The 20,255-nt window shown below is 44.9% G+C and overlaps 1 protein-coding gene and 1 non-coding gene across 3 annotated transcripts in view; one reads left to right on the top strand and one right to left on the bottom strand.

Annotated features, from left to right (window-relative positions):
- CLPB (caseinolytic mitochondrial matrix peptidase chaperone subunit B) overlaps positions 1 to 20,255 on the top strand; it is a 153,504-nt gene that overhangs the window by 73,090 nt on the left and 60,159 nt on the right. For both annotated transcript variants that reach the window (XM_043906456.1, XM_043906463.1), the window contains one exon: positions 1,419 to 1,547. In XM_043906456.1, coding sequence (XP_043762391.1) covers positions 1,419 to 1,547 — 129 coding nt within the window. The remainder of the gene's footprint in view (positions 1 to 1,418; positions 1,548 to 20,255) is intronic.
- LOC122703560 lies at positions 4,752 to 4,858 on the bottom strand. The gene has a single exon (XR_006343521.1). It is a non-coding gene; the product is annotated as a U6 spliceosomal RNA (small nuclear RNA).

The raw sequence follows: 20,255 nt of genomic DNA, 5'->3' as shown, positions 1-20,255 counted from the left end.
AAGAGGAAATGCATAAACTCCATTCCAAGACATCTTGGAAAAGAATGGCTTAAAAATTGTCTGGTGCTTTTGGCTACACAGGCAAGGTTCTCTCTTGACTGAATTATATGCCTTTATCCAGTAGGAGGTAGGAGGAGCCTGCCCTCTGCAGGCCCTGTGCCGTGGATTCAGGGAGGAGCAGGTACAAGTAGGTAGGACCCAAATTCCACCTCCAGTGAACTAAGCTCAGGAGGGAACATAAGGCAAGTACTCTGATAATTTCTACATGAGGCAGAAAGAAACCCCGTCACCTTCGCAGGATAGGTATTGTTCTGTAGGGTCTTAGTTCCCAAGGAAAGGCCCCAGAGTTTAGATAGCCTCCCAAGTATTGTCCATACTGGGACTGTTGAGGACAACAAGCATAAGTCATGACTACCCCGATGAACAGGGACATGTGTGATCACTAACCCAGAGGGTCCTGTAAAGTGATGCAACTGATCTTAGGTTCTTTTGTATCAATTTAGAGAGAGAGATAGAGTCACTGATAATAGCGCTTGAGTGAGCCTAGGGGTTTTGGTTCTTTGACACATGCAATACTTGTTCCTTCTGCCTTCAAAAAATGCTCACAGTACATTTATTAAGGGAAAAAAAGCAGATTACAAAATTGCAATATAGTAAATTCCAAATTTGTAAGATATACATGTAGGATATATATGCAGGTATCTTCTACCTACCAATGTCCACATCAATATCAGTATAGATATAAGAGGACATATACCAGAATATTAAATGCCATTTCTCAAGTTGCTGAGGTAATCATGCTTTTTCTCCTTTGTACTTTCCTGTAGTTTCAAATTCTTAATGGCTTTTATAAATTTAAAAATCCTTTACAAAATATTAAATATTAGATTGTAAACATCTTCAGAGCACAGAGGAGGTATGTTACTGTTATGCTAAGAACAGCCTCTGTCTGCCTCCTGACTTGTCCTCTGTCTTGCCGTTGCCTGCTTTTCTTCACCCTTCAAGACTCTCATCTTTTGAGATCCTTTCTTCATGCCCAAATTGAGCTAAGCTCCCTTCTGGCTTTTTATATCATCCTGTTATATAATAGCGTTTATCTCAGGCAATACTGTAAACATCAGTTTATTGTCTGCCTCCTTTGTCAGGTTAGGTCAGGGACCATATCTGATTCATTTCTATGTCCCCCAACGAATCCTAGCACATAATAGATGTCAGTAAACCTTTGTGGAATTAACCGGGCTCTGTTTTACTTCCTCTTTCCCAGCACAGATGGCCAGGCACATAGTAGGTGCCATTATTTGTTTAGTAAGGAAGTAGATGAGTGAATGAGGGAATAAAAATGCCAAGAGGAAGAAAGTGAGATTGGTGGCTCTTGACATTTGTTGCTGATTAAAGGGTTTGTGTTGCTGTCCCCCTAGTCCTGGTCACCCGAGAGGATGACTTCAACAACCGGCTGAACAACCGCGCCAGCTTCAAGGGTTGCACAGCCCTGCACTATGCTGTCCTCGCTGATGACTACCGGACTGTTAAGGAGCTGCTTGATGGAGGTGAGAGCATGGGTGAGTGGGGCGGAGGGCTTGGTCGGCAGGAAGTGTGGACTTAGCTGCCTCTCTCCTCCAGAAATGCCGAGCTTCCCCAAAGCCTTGTTGCCCTCCCAGAGCTGGAAAGCCTCTAAGGTGCCTATACTCCGTGATAGTGGCCATGTGCATGCGGGATTTGCCCTCATGTGGCTGGAGTGTGTTCTTTGCCTGTGGTTGTGTGGTGTACCATGCCATCCTGCCTGAACGTTCATGCTCTGAGTTTTGTTTGTTTCGTCCCCCAAAAGTATCCTCTCTTCTACCCTGTGTCCTCCAGAGCAGGACTGGTGGACTAAGCGGGGAGAGCCTTCAAATCTCTACTAACCCCAGACTCAAAAGACATCCATCTTGATCCCACCCCCACCCTAGTCTAAATCAGGCCTCTTCCGTTACTCTGGTTCATTGCACCCTATTCTTTTTCCATGGTTGCACTTGTTGCAATCTTGAATTTTTTGTGTGTGTTCAGTAACCTTCTCCCTAACTTGACTCTGAGCTCCCTGAGGGCAAGAACTATGGCTGATTCATTCTAGCACCTGACATAGTACCTGACACACAGTAAACACTCAATAAATCTTTGTCAAATGTTTCACTACCCTTCTTTTGGAGAGCACTGATGTATTGGAGTTATAATACATACCATCCCCATACTCAGGCTGGTCTGGTCCTGTCCAGCTCTGGTACCTGCCAGAGGCCTCCCAGGCAGTCACTTGCCCTTATCTCACTCCAGCCTTTCCCTGGGAGAGTGAGGAAAGCATCCTGCCAGGATGCATGGTGCCCAGGCCCCTGAGTTGGTATGGCACTATGGCACTGACTTCCTGTTTATGCCCTCACTGCACTTCTTGGAGGTTTAGGGACCCTCTCTTGGGCCTGGACACCAAGGCATTCCTTGTCAGTGGTCATTCTTCATAGAACCTGGGAGCTGGAAGGATCCTCGGAAGTCCTCCAGTTTACCTGATTGCCCGCCCTCTCTCCCCCTGGCAGAAACCTCTCCAGCAGTCAGCTGGCTGGTCTTTGGATTCTCTCAGAGACTGAGGGAACCCTCCTTCTTCCCTGGGAGCCCATTCCATTTTAATTCTGCTGTGACTGGTTTAAGTAGATTCTTTTAAATAGGTGTGATTTTCTTCTCTGTATCTTCTGCCAGCTGTCCTCTGTAGTCAATCACTGTTTCAAAACCCTGTCTTCAAAGAAAGTACTTTCAGCCCCAGAATCTTTGCCTCCCTAGCCCAGTGTCCCCATATCATCTTCTAGTGTTTGTGATTCGACTGGAAGGGTTTCCCACTAACCCTCAAGTCCTACCACCTTCCATCCGCCACAGTCACACTGACTTAAGACCCAGGCCCGGCCCATAGCCCCAGCCTACAAGGGACCTGCCCCAGCGCAGCCAGTGTGCGCCTTGGTCTGGGAATGAACACTGCAAGGGGCAGCACTGCTCACGGATATGGCGACAGCATCTAGGATGACTGGTGCTTTTGGAGCAAGACTCACTGTTTACAGGAGCAGAGACTTAGAAAACATCCCCATGCAACATGCTAACATCCCCAAGCAACATACTACTCACTTTGTCCTTTGGAAAGCTCTCCAACGAGAAACATTTGTAGCTAAGAATTAGAGCGTTCACTATGGGGCTTCTCTCTGCTGTGCCTTAAATCAATCAATACCCCCAGCTATTGTCCAGTGGTTTACATTCCCCACTTCCCATCAGCCCCTAAATGGACAAGGAACTCATTCTACAAAGAGTCCCTCTCCCCAGCCTTGCAGATCGAACACCTTTAAAATGAAGACGCATGGGCCTTTTATGAAACATCCCCACCCTTACCCCCCAGGCCAAGGCTGGCCATTTGAGCCGTTCCAGGGGCACGGTTCCTGCTTGTTGACTTGCAACAGATGCCCTTAGCCCCCACCTTTACACTTCACCCACCTGCCTTTTTACCCAGAATCCATTTACACCCCCTGCCCTAGCCTCCCAGCCTCAAGGGCCAAAACTATTAACCCACTGATTTCTCCCTTTCTGACCTGAACAAGTGGCTGTCCCTCAGGGCCTGCAGGCTTGCCAACTTCTGACCCCCCTCCCCCCTTGACCTCTCTTGGTCTGCTTGTGTGTGTGACCAGCCAACCGAGAGGCAGGATCCTGTTCCCTTGTCCTAGGGGCTCTTGCCAGTAACATTTCCAAAGTTTCTGACCTCAGCTGACCTCCAAAAGGTTTCAGGGAGGGCAGGCCCTGACTTCCTGCCCGTCCAGCTTTTTCAGCGTATATTTGCCAATGGCTTTGCTGCAGCACCTCAGAGACTTTCTCTGTGAGACCCAAAGCAGGCCTAGACAGGGGGCCAGCCTGTGCTCGTGGGAGCCACACACAGCTCTTGTCCTTAAAATTGCTTAGTCCACAAGGATTTAGGGCCCCCAGATCTTAGAGGGTTGGAGCTAGAAGGGGCAGCCGCACTTGCCCTCTGATCAGCGTCCCCACATGAGAGCTGGGGGAGGTCCAGGCTGCTACAGCAGCAGCCTGGTAATGTGGGAGGTTCTCTGACCCCTTAAGAGGCAGCATGGAGTAATAAAAAGGGCTTTAGAGTCAGGCCAGCCTGGGTTTGAATCCCAGCTCCCCCACCTACTAGCTCTGTTGGCTTGGACATATTACCTTATCTCTCTAAGCCTCAGTTTTCTTGTCTGTAAAGTAACAGCTGGGAGAGGCTTCCCTGGTGGTCCAGTGGTTAAGAATCCGCCTTGCAATGCAGGGGACATGGGTTTGATCCCTGGATCAGGAACATCCCATGTACTGTGGAGCAACTAAGCCCATGCACCACAACTGCTTAACCAGCACTCTAGAGCCCCTGAACTGCAACTACTGAAGCCCACACGCCTGGAGCCCATGCTCTATGAGAGAAGCCATTGCAGTGAGAAGCCACCACGCTTCAACAAAGAGTAGCCCCCGCCCACCACAATTAGAGAAAGCCTGCATGCAGCAATGAAGACCCACCGCAGCCAAATAAATAAATAACATCTGGGAAGTATCACAGGGATTAGTGGGCATGAGGATTAATGATGACGTCTGTAAAGGTCCCAAGTAAAGATAGGTTCTCCATGATTGTGTAAAGAAATCAAATGTTCACCCTGGCAGCTATAATCCCATTCCTTCACCATGAAATCTGTACTCGTATCTAATGACTTCTTTTTTTTTTTTTTTTTATGGAACGCTTCACGAATTTGAATGTCATCCTTGCGCAGGGTCCATGCTAATCTTCTCTATATCGTTCCAATTTTAGTATATGTGCTGCCAAAGCAAACACTCTAATGACTTCTTAATTCTCTTTCTGCCTACAGCTTCTCCACCCTGCCCAAAACACCATCATGTTCCCTCTCTTCTCAGCTAGATCCTCTAAGGAAGCCTCTCCAGGTGGTCTGGTCTGCTCTGACAGTGCTGCCTCTGAACACTTCACTGTTGGGATGGGTGCTTAGCACAGAAAGGCCACTTCATCTTCAGGAGGCCCCATAACATAGTGAGAAGAACACAAAATTGGGGATCAGACAGACTTGGGTGTAAATCTTAGCTCTGTAGTGTGACTCTGGGTAAGCCAGTTGTCATCTTTGACCTCAGGGCATCCTAAGGTGGATCTGGCAAACTGTCCTGAGAGAGGCGCAGACTGGTGGAGGAGACAGATATGGAAACAGGAAGTGACAGCAGGCGAGTGCCCCAGCAGGGTTCTGGACAAAGGGCTCTGGGGAGACCAAGGAGGAAATACCTGCTTCTGCCTGGTGAGCAGGGAGGTAGGGTCAGTTACAGAAGGCTTCCCAGAGGATGGCTTGCTTCAGCCTTGTCGGGGAGGGCAGTGAGAGTTTGCCAGACAGATTTGTGTGCAAGAGTTCTGAGTCCAGTGCCAGCTTTCTACTCCCAGCCTCCACAGAAAAGTGGATCCACTGACTTCTGTGGTTTTCCTCTCGAAAAATGCTGCTTCTTCCTGGGTCGCTGTCTTAGGAGCAGAAAGACCTGCTTCAGCACTTGACTGCTGCATACAGGAAAAAGGAAGGAAAGGCAGGACTGCTGAAAAGATGAGTAATTTGAGAAGGTGGGGAGCCTCCTTCCTCAAGCCCCTGGAGCTGACTCATCCCTGTGGTTCCAAGGCCGTTAAGGTGCTTTTACAGCTTTTTCCTCCCAGGAATGTGATCCCACTTTTCATAGATCCATTTTCCTAAAATGTATCTCTTACCATGCAGCCTTTCTCATCCAGAGTTCCTCTGGAAAATTAAACTCTAATGCTCTCAGGCATCCGTTACACACAGGGTTATTAATTTCTCTCCCATCTGAAGTGGTACAAGTTATGTGCTATTCCTGAGAGAATTGAAAAAATCATTACTCAAATAATTTCCCAGTTGTGGTTCAGAGGAGAAACCCCAGATGAGAAAGGCTGTAAGGAAGGAGCACAAACTGTGGAGTCAGGATCTGAATCCAACCCTGCCACTTAATAGCCATGTGTCCGCTCTGTGACACATGAAGCTGTGACCGCTCTGAAGTTCTCTTTCATCATCTGGAAGGCGAGTGTGCCACCTACCCTCTAAGGTTTTGTCAGGATTGGGCATGTGTAGGTTCCACAGAGTAGGCACTCTGCATATAATGTGTTACTAACTTCAAAACACCCAGCATTTACATATTTTTTTTTAAAGGGAATCCTACCCGTCCTAATTTGTTAACCTGGGTTTACAATTGTTCTAGTCTGACCCTCACTTAGCTTTTTTTCCTCACTGCTGCCCTAACAGCTCCAGTTACACTGTAATAATGTCTGTTCCATGTTCCCACCTTAGTGCCTTTACCCGTGCAGGTCTTTCTGCCTCTCATTTCCCTTCAAGACTTTGTTTCTCAGCTTAGCAGAATGCTTTCCACCAGCCAGTCCCCAGCTCTCATGCCACCTCCCTCCTAAGGTCTTCCCTGTTCCCTGGGATTTGGGTCCAGCCCCCCTCTGTTGCACTAAGGTTGATTGAGGACAAAGACTGTGTGTTACTTTCCCTGCCTTCTTTGCCACAGTGCCCCGCCTGTAGTTCAATACCTACTTGGATGCGCTGGAACTTCCAAAGCCATTGTAGATTGGATACCACTGGAGATGTAGTGTCTTTGATTCCCGGCCCACTTGCTTTAGTGTCGTAATATATCTGACTTTTTAGAGCTTCACATGTGAAGCTGTCTTAGTCACAGTGCCCCTCCCCTGCCTTTTCAGCCACCAGTGTGCATCATCTCAGAAATGCTGGGCTTTCTGACACCTAATAATACCTTCGCCAGTGCTTCCCTTAGCCTCTTTCCTACTTACTTTCTTGGCTCTTCCTTGTCCTTCTGTCCAAGTATAGGGCTCAGTTGTTAGTGTTAACCAGCTGTCCTTAAATTCCCACCATCACTGCCTGAGGCAAGGAACCTTTCCAGTACTGGTATCTTCCCTTTAACAGCCTGTTAGTTTGTTGTCAGGGCTAAAAACTTAAAGCTCTGTTTCTTGTTCTACTTCAGTGTCTGCCCATCTGGCTATGCTGCCAGATGTGGAAGGGATTGGTTTTGCCTCAGGCTGTGCTCTCTGGAAATGTCATCCTCTGATTCTTGCCAGCAATACAGGGAAGGGGAATGAGCCCTGGGCTGAAGATCAGATGTTCTGGCTCTGGCACCAGCAAACCCTCTCTCCTTTAGGCAAGTCCTTTCTCCTCCATAGTAAAATAGAGAGATTAGGGTAGCTGATTCCAAGGACCCCTTCCAGCTCCCTGGACGAGTCTTCTCATTCATTTTTCAAACACTTAACTGAGTAATTCTCCTGTCATAGGCCTCACCCTCAGCACCTGGGAAGTAAAGATGGTCCGGACATGGTCTTTGCCCTTAAGGAGCTCATAGGTCAGTGAGGAAATCAGACATTTTAGCCAAAAATTGCCATCTGGTGTATTAATGGAGATGTATAGAAGGTGCTAGTGGAGCACAAAGAAAAGACCTGCTCTCTGAAGAGAGCAGGGAGAGCATGGTATAGGAGGTGGCGTTTACATGAAGTCTTAAAGGATAAGTGTGAGTTTACCAGGTGGATGAGGGAGAAAGGCAGAGGGACCAGCGTGTTCAGAGGTATGAAGTAGGAAGCAGCATACTTTATTCAGTACACTACAGGTAGAGCTGAATTCAGAAGAGCTGAATTTATAGGGTGTGGTTTGAAGAATGGAAAGCAAGAGCCAGTAATGAAGGCCTGTAATAAAGATCTGCTAAGGAAATAGAACTTTTCCTCCAATGGAAAGATTCAAAATAGACAAACCACCCAGTGTAAGAAGTCAAGATGGCAGTTACCCTCAAGAGGGCAGATAGTGACTGGGGAAGGACACACAGGGACTTCAGAAGTGCTTAATGTTCTGCCTCTTTATCTAGATACTGGTTATATATCCTCCTTGGGGAAATTCTTTGACCTGTATCCTTATGCACTTTTTGTACATCTGTATACAAAGATGTATACATTACATGTATACGTATACTGTATACATTAGACCTGAAAGAAAGTTTAGAGAAAAATAGGGGAAGAATTTGATTAGGAGGAGCAGGGTTGAAGAAAGGACAGTTATTTCATTTGAAAGCTATATTAGGGACTTCTTCGGTGATCCAGTGTGTAAGACTCCATGCTCCCAATGCAGGGGGCCCAGGTTCCATCTCTGGCCGGGGAACTGGAGCCCACATGTTGCAACTAAGTGTTCACATGCCATAACTAAAGATCACCCATGCCGGTACCTGGCACAATCAAATAAATAGAGTTTTTTTTTTTTTTAAGCTGTTTTAATCGTCTAGGTGGGACCTAAAGCAAGGCAGTTGCAGTGGGAGAGGAGGACTGATCCCAGAAAGATTTAGGAGTAGCATCAGTTGGATCAGATGGTGAGAGAAGAGGAGCGGTCAAGATTGGTCCAGATTCTGGACCAGATGGCCAGTAGATGGTATGTGCCTGTGCTGAGGTAAGGAATACTGGAAGGAGATATGGGTGGAATTGAGGTACAGAGGAATGACTAGTTCTGCTTTGAACATTTTCCTCCTCCCTCCCTCCCACTTTCAGATTCCATGGTCCAGTGTTCTAACTATTCACTTGCTTCCTTCCTTCTTTGTACTCAACTTGATGAAACACTAAACTCTACTTAAACCCAATTTCTTTTTACTTCATTTTGTATCTGAAGAGCTGAATATTGCTTCAGGAAAAAAAAAAATCATACAACCATGCTAACTGGACTCACTCTACATTTATGTTCATGAATTTCAGACACTCAATACTGCCAACCACCCCACTGTACTTCTTGTGTAAAATCACAGTCTTGTTCTGGACTGAGACAACTTTTATATACCTTTTTCCTCCTCAGACCTCCAGCAGTCTCCTTCCCTGACTCCCAAACTAATGATCTCACCTCACACTTCATAGAGAAAATGTATTGCAGTCGTAAGAGGACCACCTTATCATTCCACCGTCACTTCACCAGCCTGCCTGCCTCTATACTCCCGTACGCTGCCGTCCTTCCTCTGCAATGGGAGACATTCCTAATTTCAGCTCTGCTTTTGGCCCAGGCTCCCATTTCCACTTGCTTTCTCAATTACTTTTGCTCCTCTAGTGATCCCATCTTTCCTCCACTGTCTATTTTCTCCTTTCTGCTGGCTCGTTCCCATCGCATGAAAACATGCCTTAATATCACCCATCTTAAACAACAAAGCAAACTAAAAACTTCCTTGACCCCCATATCTACCTCCATCTGCTGCCTCATTTCTCTGCATCCCTTCATGGTTAAAAGTCCTCCAAAAAAAATTATTGCTAACCCCTGAATTCACTTGCCTGGCTCCAGTTCCTTCCTCAGTCTCAGTGTCACCGTGGCCAAAATATGCTTCTATTTATCCCCCCAAATTGGTATTTCCCAAGTCTTCCCCATCTCAGTAAATGATACGATTATCTATCTAGTTTTCAGGCCACAAATTTTAGAGTCATGCTTGAATTCTCTTTCCCATTTACACTACCTGTCAAGTTCTTCAGTCAGTCTTGTCACCTGTGCCTCTAACGTACATCTGGAGCCATCCCCTTTCTGCCATTCCCATTGCTGTAACTCTAGTCCCAGTGCAGGACGATCTAGTTCTCCTGGATAATCACCACAGTTTCCTAACTAGTCTCACAATTTCCACTTTTGTCTCCCTGAATCCATCTTCCACGTAACTGCCAGGAGAATCTTTTTAAAACGTAAACCCTTTCTTTCTGCTATTTAAAATCTTTTGTTGGCATACCAGTGAAACCAGAATAAAATTCAGATTTCTTACCACAGCCTGCAAGGCTCTATGTAGTCTAGACCCTTCCTGCCTTCTGTGACCTCATCTCTAGTCACTTCCTCACCCACGGTGTTCACTCTTCTCCAGTGACACAGGCCTTCTTTCATCCCTCAGCCACACTGAGCTCCTTCCCATCTCGGGGTCTCTGTACCAATCTCTCCCAGTGATGGGAACACTCTCCCCTTGGGAATTCAGGTCTCAACTCAAATTCCCTTCCTCAGAGACCTTCTTGGCCACCCTAGTAAAATAACTCCTCCAGTCACTTTGCATCATATTACCTTATTTTATATTCTTTGTGGTACTTATCAGTCCCTGAATTGATCATGTTTGTTTGTATGTTTATCATCGGCCTCTCCCCCATACTAGGATGAAAGCCTTATAATCACAGAGACCTTGTCTCTTTATTTTACTGCCATATTCACGGTTCTTAGGGAAAAAACCTCATAGCTGGCATATGGTAGGTGAGTAATAAATATCTGTTGACCAGCTGGGGGACCTGTGGGACACTCTTGAAGAGATGTGTAGTGGGCAGTTGGACAAATGAGTCTGAAGCTCAGGAGAGAAAGGACTGTAGGTTGAATATGAAGATTTGAGTTGTCAGTCTCTTGAGGGTGGTGGAAGCTGAGTTGTCCATGAAGAGTTGTAGAGCTAAAGAGGCCCAAGAACACAACTGAGAGAGCCTACATTTCAGGTGTGAGCACATAAGAATAGGAGCCAGGGCAAGAGATTCAAGGAAACGGGAGAAAGGAGAAGCAGAAGAGAGCTGGGGAGGGGTTGCAATGATGCTCAAACTTATCTGAAAAACCTATCTTCTGCAGGTTTTATTTTTTGAAAAAATTTTTGAAAAATTATATTTTAAAGGGCCTACAAAATACAGGCCCAAATTTGTCATCAGGTTCAACAGACAAAATTACTCCTAAGTAGGCATAAAAGTTTCTGGACACTTATTTATACTTACTGTGCTTATCTCATCGATGACTGGTAACAAAGTTCACAGACCAGCACCAGTGTGTGGGCTGCACTTCAAACATCATTCCTCTAATGGTACTCCTGGGCAAGAGGGGAAGGCAGATGAGCTGAATATAGCCTCTGCCCTCAAGTTGCTTAAAGTCCAGTGAGGTAAGCAGTTTGGGATACACAGACACATTACATGGTAGAGAGATCAAAGTGCTGCCATTAGGATGCAGGAACTGGGGACCATGGTCTGGCCCAGCTCTGCTACCGTCTCATCCCAGGAGGACCTCCAGCAGATCACAGCCTCTCTGTGTAATCAGTTTTTTCATCTGTATGATGAAGAAATCATATCAGATTACTGGATGCTAAAGTTTTCTTCTGGATGTTTTGGATATAGAGCTGAAAACCCTCCATGCCAGCAGTTTTCTGTGGAGGGATGGAGAGTGACTTCTAATGGGTGCCAGGTTTCTTTGGGGGATGATAAAAGTATTCTAAAATTAGATTATGGTTATCCAACTCTGTAAATATACTTTAAAAAAAAAACCATTAAACTGTATACTTTAAATGGGTGAACTTTATGGTATGTAAAGCTATTTAAAAAAAAGTAATAAAATCCTCCATGCCACTCAAAACCAGAAAAGATTGGCTTGGATGGTGCCTGGTTGTAGCCTGGGACTAGTTGGTCCCATAGCTGATGTGGTGTATAGGAGGGGCCCCTCTGATATAAAAGTTTCTTTTTAAAGAATACTATTAAAAACTTACCTGAAAAACTTTCTCTTACCCATTCTGGTATTTTTATTGATTTCCAGTTATTAATTTAACAAGTATAGCATACCCCATTCTTTTTTTTTTTTTTTTTTTTGACTGAGGCACACGGCTTGCGGGATCTCAGTTCCCCAACCAGGGATCAAACCCACACCCTTGGCAGTGAAAAAGCATGGAATCCTAGCTAGCCACTGGACCACCAGGGAATTCCCAAACTACTCATTCTTAATGAAGCTTAGTCTGGCAGAGTATAGACATTTAGGCAAATAATCACAAAATTACTAGCTAATTACCACTGAGAGAAGTAGTATTAAGGAAAAGTACTGTAGTAGGAGTGTAATGGAGGCCTAATCTAGTCTGAAGCAGATGAAGGAGGTCTTCCCTGAGCAAATGGCATATACATGGAAACCTGAAGTGTAGATGTCAACCGGTTACTTAACTTGAGGAAAGCCTGTGGAGAGTGACAGCCATTAGTCACCCAGAGAGACACAGCCGTCCAGTCAGGGGCACAGTGGGGAACGGAGGGATTCTGTACTGATGTCATTGCAGTTCACATAGTAGGTCAGGGATAAAGAGGGTCCTTAGTGACCCCAAGGCCTGTCCTCTGCCTTTGGCCTGGGCGGCGGAGAATGATGAGCTGTCTCTAGGGAAGGGTGTTTCTGTATCCCAGATCTGTGGACATAGAGGAGTCACTGCTTTAGTTGAGTTAGAGATGAGAGTGCCTGGGCGCCAGAGCCCCAGCTCTCCAGAGCCACCTGCCACCAGGCACCCGCATTTCATCAAGGCTTTAATCGGCTCCAAGCAGTCCTCAGATGAGCCTGGCTGGTATCCGGCATGAGCTCATCACCAGCAGTGGCAGCTGGAGGCCAAGGCTCCCTTGGGTGAGGGAGAGGTCAGCGTTTGTTGGGCCAGGTCTGTTCTGTGTTCTCCTCCACCTGCACTGGGCCTGGAAACATCGGAGTAGGATTCCAGTTTCTCATGGCAGGGTTGGCTGCCCTTTGCCAGCCCACCTGTGCCCATCCAGTGAGGGTGCTCTTGGGTCGAATGCAGAGAGAAAGGGCGGCACAGGGTTTTAAGAAGGAGAACCTTAGTCCCTAGAGGTCAGGACCTGCAAAATAGCAGCGGAGGTCCATCCCAGGGTCAGATGGGTCAGAACCAAGGTTCCCTTCCCAAAAAGAGTTCACAGCTAGCTTTCACATACTCTGCTGCTTTACACAGAGGCCTAGCAGCGTCCCACAGAGAACACAGCAGAAATGCTCTCTGTAGACTGATCCCACAGTCTTCTGCCTGAACATCATTTTGGAAATGAAGAATTCTTTTAAGTGCAGCAAAAGAAAGGAGCTTGCCACTTCAGGAATCCTTCAGAAACTCCCTTAGTAATGAACCCTATGCAGCACTAATGTGACCTACACTAACTTGGCCTTGCAGTGGAACCTTGAGGAAGTCCCTTCCTCCTCACTGGGCTTCATTTTCGCCACCTATAAAGTTAGTTGGATTTTAGTCTCAAATCTCCTTTTAATTTTCATATTTTGCAATTCTGAATGAATAATTGCCCTGATTTAATTGCGAGTCTAAGTATTCACATTTATTCAGCAGCTATTAATTAATTTCCTGCAGCTGACCACCAGCATCCCTTAGAAGAGGTTCCTAGAAAGGTTACTCTGCTCTTAAAGCAGCCTGTATAATTTCTTTATCACACTGACCACAGCAAATAGCTATTCAGTTATCTGATTAATAGATCTTGCCTTCATTACACAGGTTAGGGTCTGGATCTGCAGGACTTATATCCCCAGCACCTTGCACTATCCTTAGCACATGATAGATGCTCAGTGAATGTTTGCTGACTGAGTTTATTTATAAATGGGCACCAGGCATTGCAGGAGTAGAAAGAAAGATAGAGGCCCTTCCTTCAGACTGTACCCTGTAGAGCGCTGGTTCAGTGAAAAGGCCCAAACACACAGCACACAGAAAACACCATGACAGTAAGTAATAGAACTCTAAATTAAACAAAGGCCAGGAGACAAAAAAAACCCAGTGAATATAATAAATGAGGTGAGGAGGCGGAAGATCAGTGTTGGCATTGTAGAAGGCTTCATGGAGGAGAGGGCCTGGAGACAGATCCTGAAGGATAGGCAGAATAGATCAGCAAAGGGAGGAGGGAAGCTTTTCAGGTGTGGGAGGAGCAGAAATGGGCCTTGCATGTTTGAGACCTTTAGGAAACTGGCCACTTGTCAGATGGTGGGTAGGGGAAGGCCGGAGCATGGAGGGCCTTGGGGTGAGCCTGAGGAGTTGTGCTCAACTCTGAAGCCAGTAGAGAGTCCCTGAAATGATTGTCTGTCATTAGCTTGTTTAGTGCTGCAGTGATTTTTACTTTAAAAAATGTCGGGGGGAAAAAATCAACATTTCAAGCAGTACCAGGGGATGTGTAGTGAAAAGGAAGTCTCCTTTCCACACCCCTAGTCCCCCTCAGAAGCAGCCACTGTAGCTTTCCTTAGGCAGCCTCCCTGTTGCTGCTGCAAACAGATGATCACAAACTTAGCAGCTTAAAGCAACCCAAATTTAGTAACTTAGGGTTCTGGGGATAAGTCTAAAATGGTCTCATTGGACGAAAATCAAAGTGTCATCAGAGTTGTGTTCCTTTTTGGAGACTCAGGGAGAATCTGTTTTGTTGCCGTTTGCAGCTTCTTGAGGCTGCCTTGTCTCAGACATTCCTTATCTTGGCCCCTTCCATCCCCAAGCCAGCACAGTCCCTCAAGTCTTTCCCATGTTCCACCACTCTGACACTGACTCTTCTGCGGTTTTCTTTTACTTGTAAGGACTCTTGTGATTACGTTGAGCCCACCTAGATAATACAGGGTAATCTTTCCATCTCAAATCCAGCTGATGAGAAACCTTAATTCCCTTTTGCTGAGTAACTTATATATTCTCAGGTTCCAGGGATTTGAACGTGGACATCATTGGAGGTCATTATTCTGCCTGCTGCACTGTCAGAGATATTTTATAAATGTTTTTTCTTCCTGTTTTTGAATAGTTAATTTGCACACAGTACGAAATTCAAAAGGGTGAGCGACTCCAGTGCTTACTCCACAATTGACCAGCACCTGGCATTCTGTGATCAACAGGAATCCCTTCTCTCTCATTTATTTATTTACTGTTATATGTGCTTATAGATACTACTGCTTTAAGGTTCTATAATTTATTACTGTCCTTAGTGGTTATATTGGTGCTAAAATTATCTCAGATTTGGCCAGAGTGCCATACCTGCATCGTTTTTCTTTTTTAATTTCCATATTTTCTTGCGTAACTAGATGTTTCATCTTACCTTATATCCACCTTGCCATTGCCCTGGAATCAGCCATTTCTCTGAGAGTCCTAAGACTTTTTTAGTGGGCAGTTGTATTGGAGACCAAAACATGAGTACTAGGTGTGCTTATTACACACACGCATATGCATGTACACACTACTATGTATATGCATGTTATATGCATATGCTCGTACCTATTTTAGAAGTTCTGAGAACACCAATACCTCCCATTCCAGTCCATCATTATGGGGTTCTTTCTTGTCCTTACATATTTCATATTTCTGTGTCCCTTCTTCTGTAGTGAGAATTCTGACTCCAAACAGCACTGATACACAACTCATTTGTTTAATCCTATAATACATCCAAAAAGTCTTCAGACCTTCTTCAGCCAAACCACTATAGAAAACAAACTACTAAAAGAGTTCGGGTCAGAATATGTTTATAGCTGGCCCAGCTACTCCATCCAAGGCTAAGGGTGTATAGTCAAATACTAGTTCCTTGGTTACTTAGGTGGGTGTTCTTCCTTTCAGGGTGTTTATGTTGTTAATTAGAAAAGCAGTTGGGTTAATTTTTTCAACTCACTTTCAGTTTTAGGGTTTTTCATCTCTACCTTTCCTTGTTTTAGTTTTGTTGTTTGAATATGTAGACCATTAACCTTTTTCTAAAAATAGTACAAAAAGGTATAGTCAGAGAAGTAAAACTCTCTCCTGTGTGTTGCTTTCAACCTTTTCCTGCTCTCCTCAGTAAGCCCTGACCCCTTGTATAATAGATAACCAAGTTTGATTGTTTTCTGGTTTATCCTTCCCATGTTTTGTTGTCTAAGCCAATATATATATGTTTTCTTATTTCTCCTTTTTCCTACATAAAAGATAATGTATTATACATGCTCTTTGCAGTTGACTGTTTTCACTTAACCATATTTTTTCCAGTAGTCATGTATGGATGTGAGAGTTGGACTATAAAGAAAGCTGAGCACAGACGAATTGATGCTTTTGAACTTTGGTGTTGGAGAATACTCTTGAGAGAGTCTGTTGGACTGCAAGGAGATCCAGCCAGTCCATCCTAAAGGAGATTAGTCCTGGGTGTTCATTAGAGGGACTGATGTTGAAGCTGAAACTCCAATACTTTGGCCACCTGATGCGGAGAGCTGACTCATTTGAAAAGACCCTGATGCTGGGAAAGATTGAGGGCAGGAGGAGAAGGGGACGACAGAGGATGAGATGGTTGGATGGCATCACCGACACAATGAACATGGGTTTGGGTGGACTCCAGGAGTTGGTGATGGACAGGGAGGCCTGGCGTGCTGTGGTTCACGGGGTCATAAAGAGTCAGACACAAAAAAAATAAAAAAATAAAAATAAAAAAAAAAAAAAAAAAAAGAGTCAGACACGACTGAGCAACTGAACTGAACTTCATATTTTCTAGAAGTCACTCGGTAATCATTTCACAGAGATCTTCCTTATTTTTTGTAGTTACATAGTAATCCATTGTGTGTATGAGCTATATATCCTGTGCTTGGTACTTACAAATGATGCTATGTGAATAGCATCTTACATGTACATTTTGGAATAATGGGAGGTGCATCTCTGCAGTAAAGTTCTACAAGTGCTATTGCTAGGTCAAAGGGTAAATGTATGCCCTTGGTTAGGTATTGCAAATTTTTCCTCCATAAAAGTTGTGCCTTTTGCATTTCTACTTATATTGTGTGAAAGTGGCTGTGTTCTCACAGCCTTGCCAACATTGTATATTGCAAACCTTGTGAATTTTTACCAATCTAATAGGTGAAATAGAGTACTTTGGTATAGTTTTAGTTTGATTCTCTTACTGTGAGTGAAATGGGCATCATTTCAAATGTTTAAGAGTCATTTTTCTCCTTTTGTCAATTGTCTATTCATGTCTTTTGCCTATTTTTTTCTAGGACTTTCGGTTTTTGTTTTTCTCTTGATTTTTAAAAGTTCTTTGCATGTTAAGGATATTAGCTATTTTTCTGTGATATATGTTGCAAATATTTTCTTCAATTTTGTATTGATACAGTTTTAATGCTTCCCATATAATCCTAAATGTACAGCCAGGATTGAGAACCACTGGGATAGTTTGTAAAGATTGGAGCTATTTTTTTTCTAATAGAGAATGGATGCAGAGAGAAAGGGACAAGGGCTGAGTACTCAACCTTGAGTGTCACCCATGACTTGGGACAGAAGAGTGAATAGGAACCTGCAAAGGAGACAAAGGCTTATCATAACTGTTATAGTTATTCAGTCAGAAAATATTTATTCAACTCCTACTGAGTGCCAGGTGCTGTTCTGATCATGGGCTATCATAACAAATCCTAATTTTTAATTTGTGCTTCTCTCATCACTTTATAAAAAGTTGAAAGTTTCCTTTACCCATGTTCAACCATCTGGTTTGCCATAAAGCCTCAACTCTGAGACAGATTTGGTAAAGTCCTTAGAATTGATTAGGTAAAAAAAGCCCCTTTGAGAAAAAATGGAATCATTAGCACCAGCAAGAAGCTCTGGGTTGAAATGGTTTTCTTGGGATAGATTTCAAGTCTATTCCCTATCTTCTCCTTTTCCTAATCTCCCCACTACCCTTCCACTTTTATTTTTGGTGATTATTGCCTGATGGCTGTGGTAATAATATTACCACATAATATTAACTGGAAGACTCCTTTTGGCAGTGGCTTCTGATTTTTTTTTTTTTTAAGCAACAATTTTATGAGGGAGATAAGTAAGTCCTATCAACCTTCATGCCGGTGTGGGGGTGGTGGTGGTGAAAAGCAGACATCAGTGATGAACAGTTCCTGTGCCCAGAACTGTAACCTGTGGCATTTAATGTCATAGTTAAAGATACTTGCCTCTGTACTCCTGATTCTCTTCATGCTGGGAAGTGCAGTTAGCAGACTGTTTCATCAGTTTCTGTTTCTGTGGTGGTTCTCAAAGCCAACTGTAAATAAGGCCTCCTGTCTTCCTTAAGGTTAGAGTAAAGGTCTGTATGTTTGAGTGTATGTATGTATGTATTGAGTGTATTTCATCCCAGTGAGCCTGGCTCAACCACCGCTCTGATGCTTCTCATTCAAGCAGAGGCTTTATTTAGCTTTGGCAATAGACCTGTGAGTGGAAGCATAAGCCATCTCTTGATAATCCCTCTTCCCTGTTATGGACATTAGGCTGGGATTGGTCAACAGAAGCTTAAACATCTGGTCAGTTCAGTCCTTTGGGGTGGTCGGTGTTTTATAGACAACCCATCAAGATTGATTGGCCTCATAACTGAATTAGCCAGATGTGTGAGCATTGTGTGCCCTTTCCTCAGCCTCCCTTCAATGTTGTTAGATGGAAGCAGACATGCGATTAGCATGTTTGAGGATGCTGTGTTTTTAGCGCATGAACAAAAGCTGCTGCCTTCTGCAGAGACTGTGGCTGTGCCCCAGACGTCAGCAGTATAATTATGACTGCTAAATTCAGTCCAGACCCCAGGCTCGGCTACCTTGGTCTCAGCTGTCATTTGCAGGAGGGGGAGGAGGGGTGCTGAAGCCTGGGTACCCGAGCTCTTATTATAGTCCACTTTGAACTCTGCTTTATCCAGAGTCTTTCCCTCCCTACTAACAATTGCTCCCAGCTGCTTTCTCCCTGCTGCCACCTCTGAGGATAGTCTGTGCTGGATTATGGGGAGAGTGGGGAATGAGGCCGGCCTCCTGAAAACCCACAGCTTCCAGGAAACTCACCCCAAATGAAAATGAGCTAAAGATCCCCCTACTTCCAACACTTACATCACGTGCTATTCATCTTTTTGTTCCAATTGCTCAGTCATGTCCAGCTTTTTGTGACCCCATGGACTGCAGCACGCCACGCTTCCTTGTCCTTCACTGTCTCCCGGAGCTTGCTGAAACTCATGTCCGTTGAGTTGGTGATACCTTCCAACCATCTCGTCCTCTGTCGTTCCCTTCCCCTCCTGTCTTGAATCTTTCCCAGCATCCGGGTCTTTTCTAATGAGTTGGCTCTTCACATCAGGTGGCCAGAGTTTGGAGCTTCAGCATCCGTCCTTCCAGTGACTGTTCAGGACTGACCTCCTTTAGGATGGACTGGTTGGATCTCCTTGCAGTCCAAGGTCCTCTCAAGAGTCTTCAACACCACAGTGAAAGCATCAATTCTTCAGCGCTCAGCCTTCTTTATCCCTCATCTAGAAAGCACTTGCCTTAGGGTTGCCTTGAGCGGAAATTCTTGGCAGGAGTTTTTGCTTTTTGCCCTTTTGCTCACCTAACTCCATATGTGAAATACATTTGAATGTTCACCTCCATGCTTTTGTACCACCTCTTTTCTAACCAGACCAGCCTACACATTTGCCCTAAAACAAATCAGGCATTTTTGTGTCTCTACAGTTTGTGATGCTTCATATTTTGTAGATATCTCATACTCAATGAACCAAACCCAGCCCTGCCCCCCGGACTTTCTTCCATATTTCCTCGTTGGTGAATGGCATCATCAATACCCGTTACCCAAACAAGAAAAGATTTAAAAGTGTCTTTATGACTTCGCCCTCACTTTTTACCACACTCATCTTTCTTAGAGTTTTCTCTGAAGCGCATCTTCTCCCCTCTGTCTCCATACCCTCGTTCAGACTTTGTCCCTCTCACCTAGACTGTTGGAAAAGACTTCTTATTGGTCTCCCTACCTCCAGGCTCCTTTCCAAACCAACCTTTACCCTGCAAAACCCCACTACTCCACTGTTTGGAAACCTGCAGTAATTTCTTATGCTTGTGAGATAATGCTCAGATGTCTAATTCAGCATGTACATCTCTCTGCAGTCCACTGGGAATCTTCTTCCACCCTATCTCCAAGAGCAGCTGGGGATGATTGTCTGCTTCAGGATTGGGACCAGCGCTTGATAGGCTAACCAGGGGGCCTGTCTGCAGCCAGGTGGGCCTGGGGACACAGGAGCTGTCTCTGCCATAGGCCCACTCAGCTCCTCCTTCCCTGAAGGAAGTCTTTCCTGCCTCCAGACCTTTGCTTGCTTACTTTTCTGTCACTGGGATGCCCTTTCCCCACTTCTCCACCTATCAAACCCCCACTTAGCCTTCAAGAACCAACTCATTTATGTCTCTTCTTGTCACTTTTCCTGGTTTGCTCACATGAAGTGAATCACTTCCCACTCTGTTACCCCACAGCAGTTTTAGGAAGCTTTTTTTTCTGGCCACACTGTGCAGCATGTGAGATCTTAGTTCTCCCACCAATGATGGAACCCATGCCCCCTGCAGTGGAAGTGTGGAACCCCAACCACTGGACCACCAGGAAATTCCCTCGGAAGCTATTTTATTGTTTTAAAGATTACAACTGAAGTTTCAAAAAACAGAGCTTAGCATGTGTCCTCTTATTCT

This window comes from Cervus elaphus, chromosome 1 (assembly GCF_910594005.1).
Source record: "Cervus elaphus chromosome 1, mCerEla1.1, whole genome shotgun sequence".
In the NCBI taxonomy this organism is placed as follows: Eukaryota; Metazoa; Chordata; class Mammalia; order Artiodactyla; family Cervidae; genus Cervus; species Cervus elaphus.
This window is presented reverse-complemented; position numbering and strand designations above follow the sequence as displayed.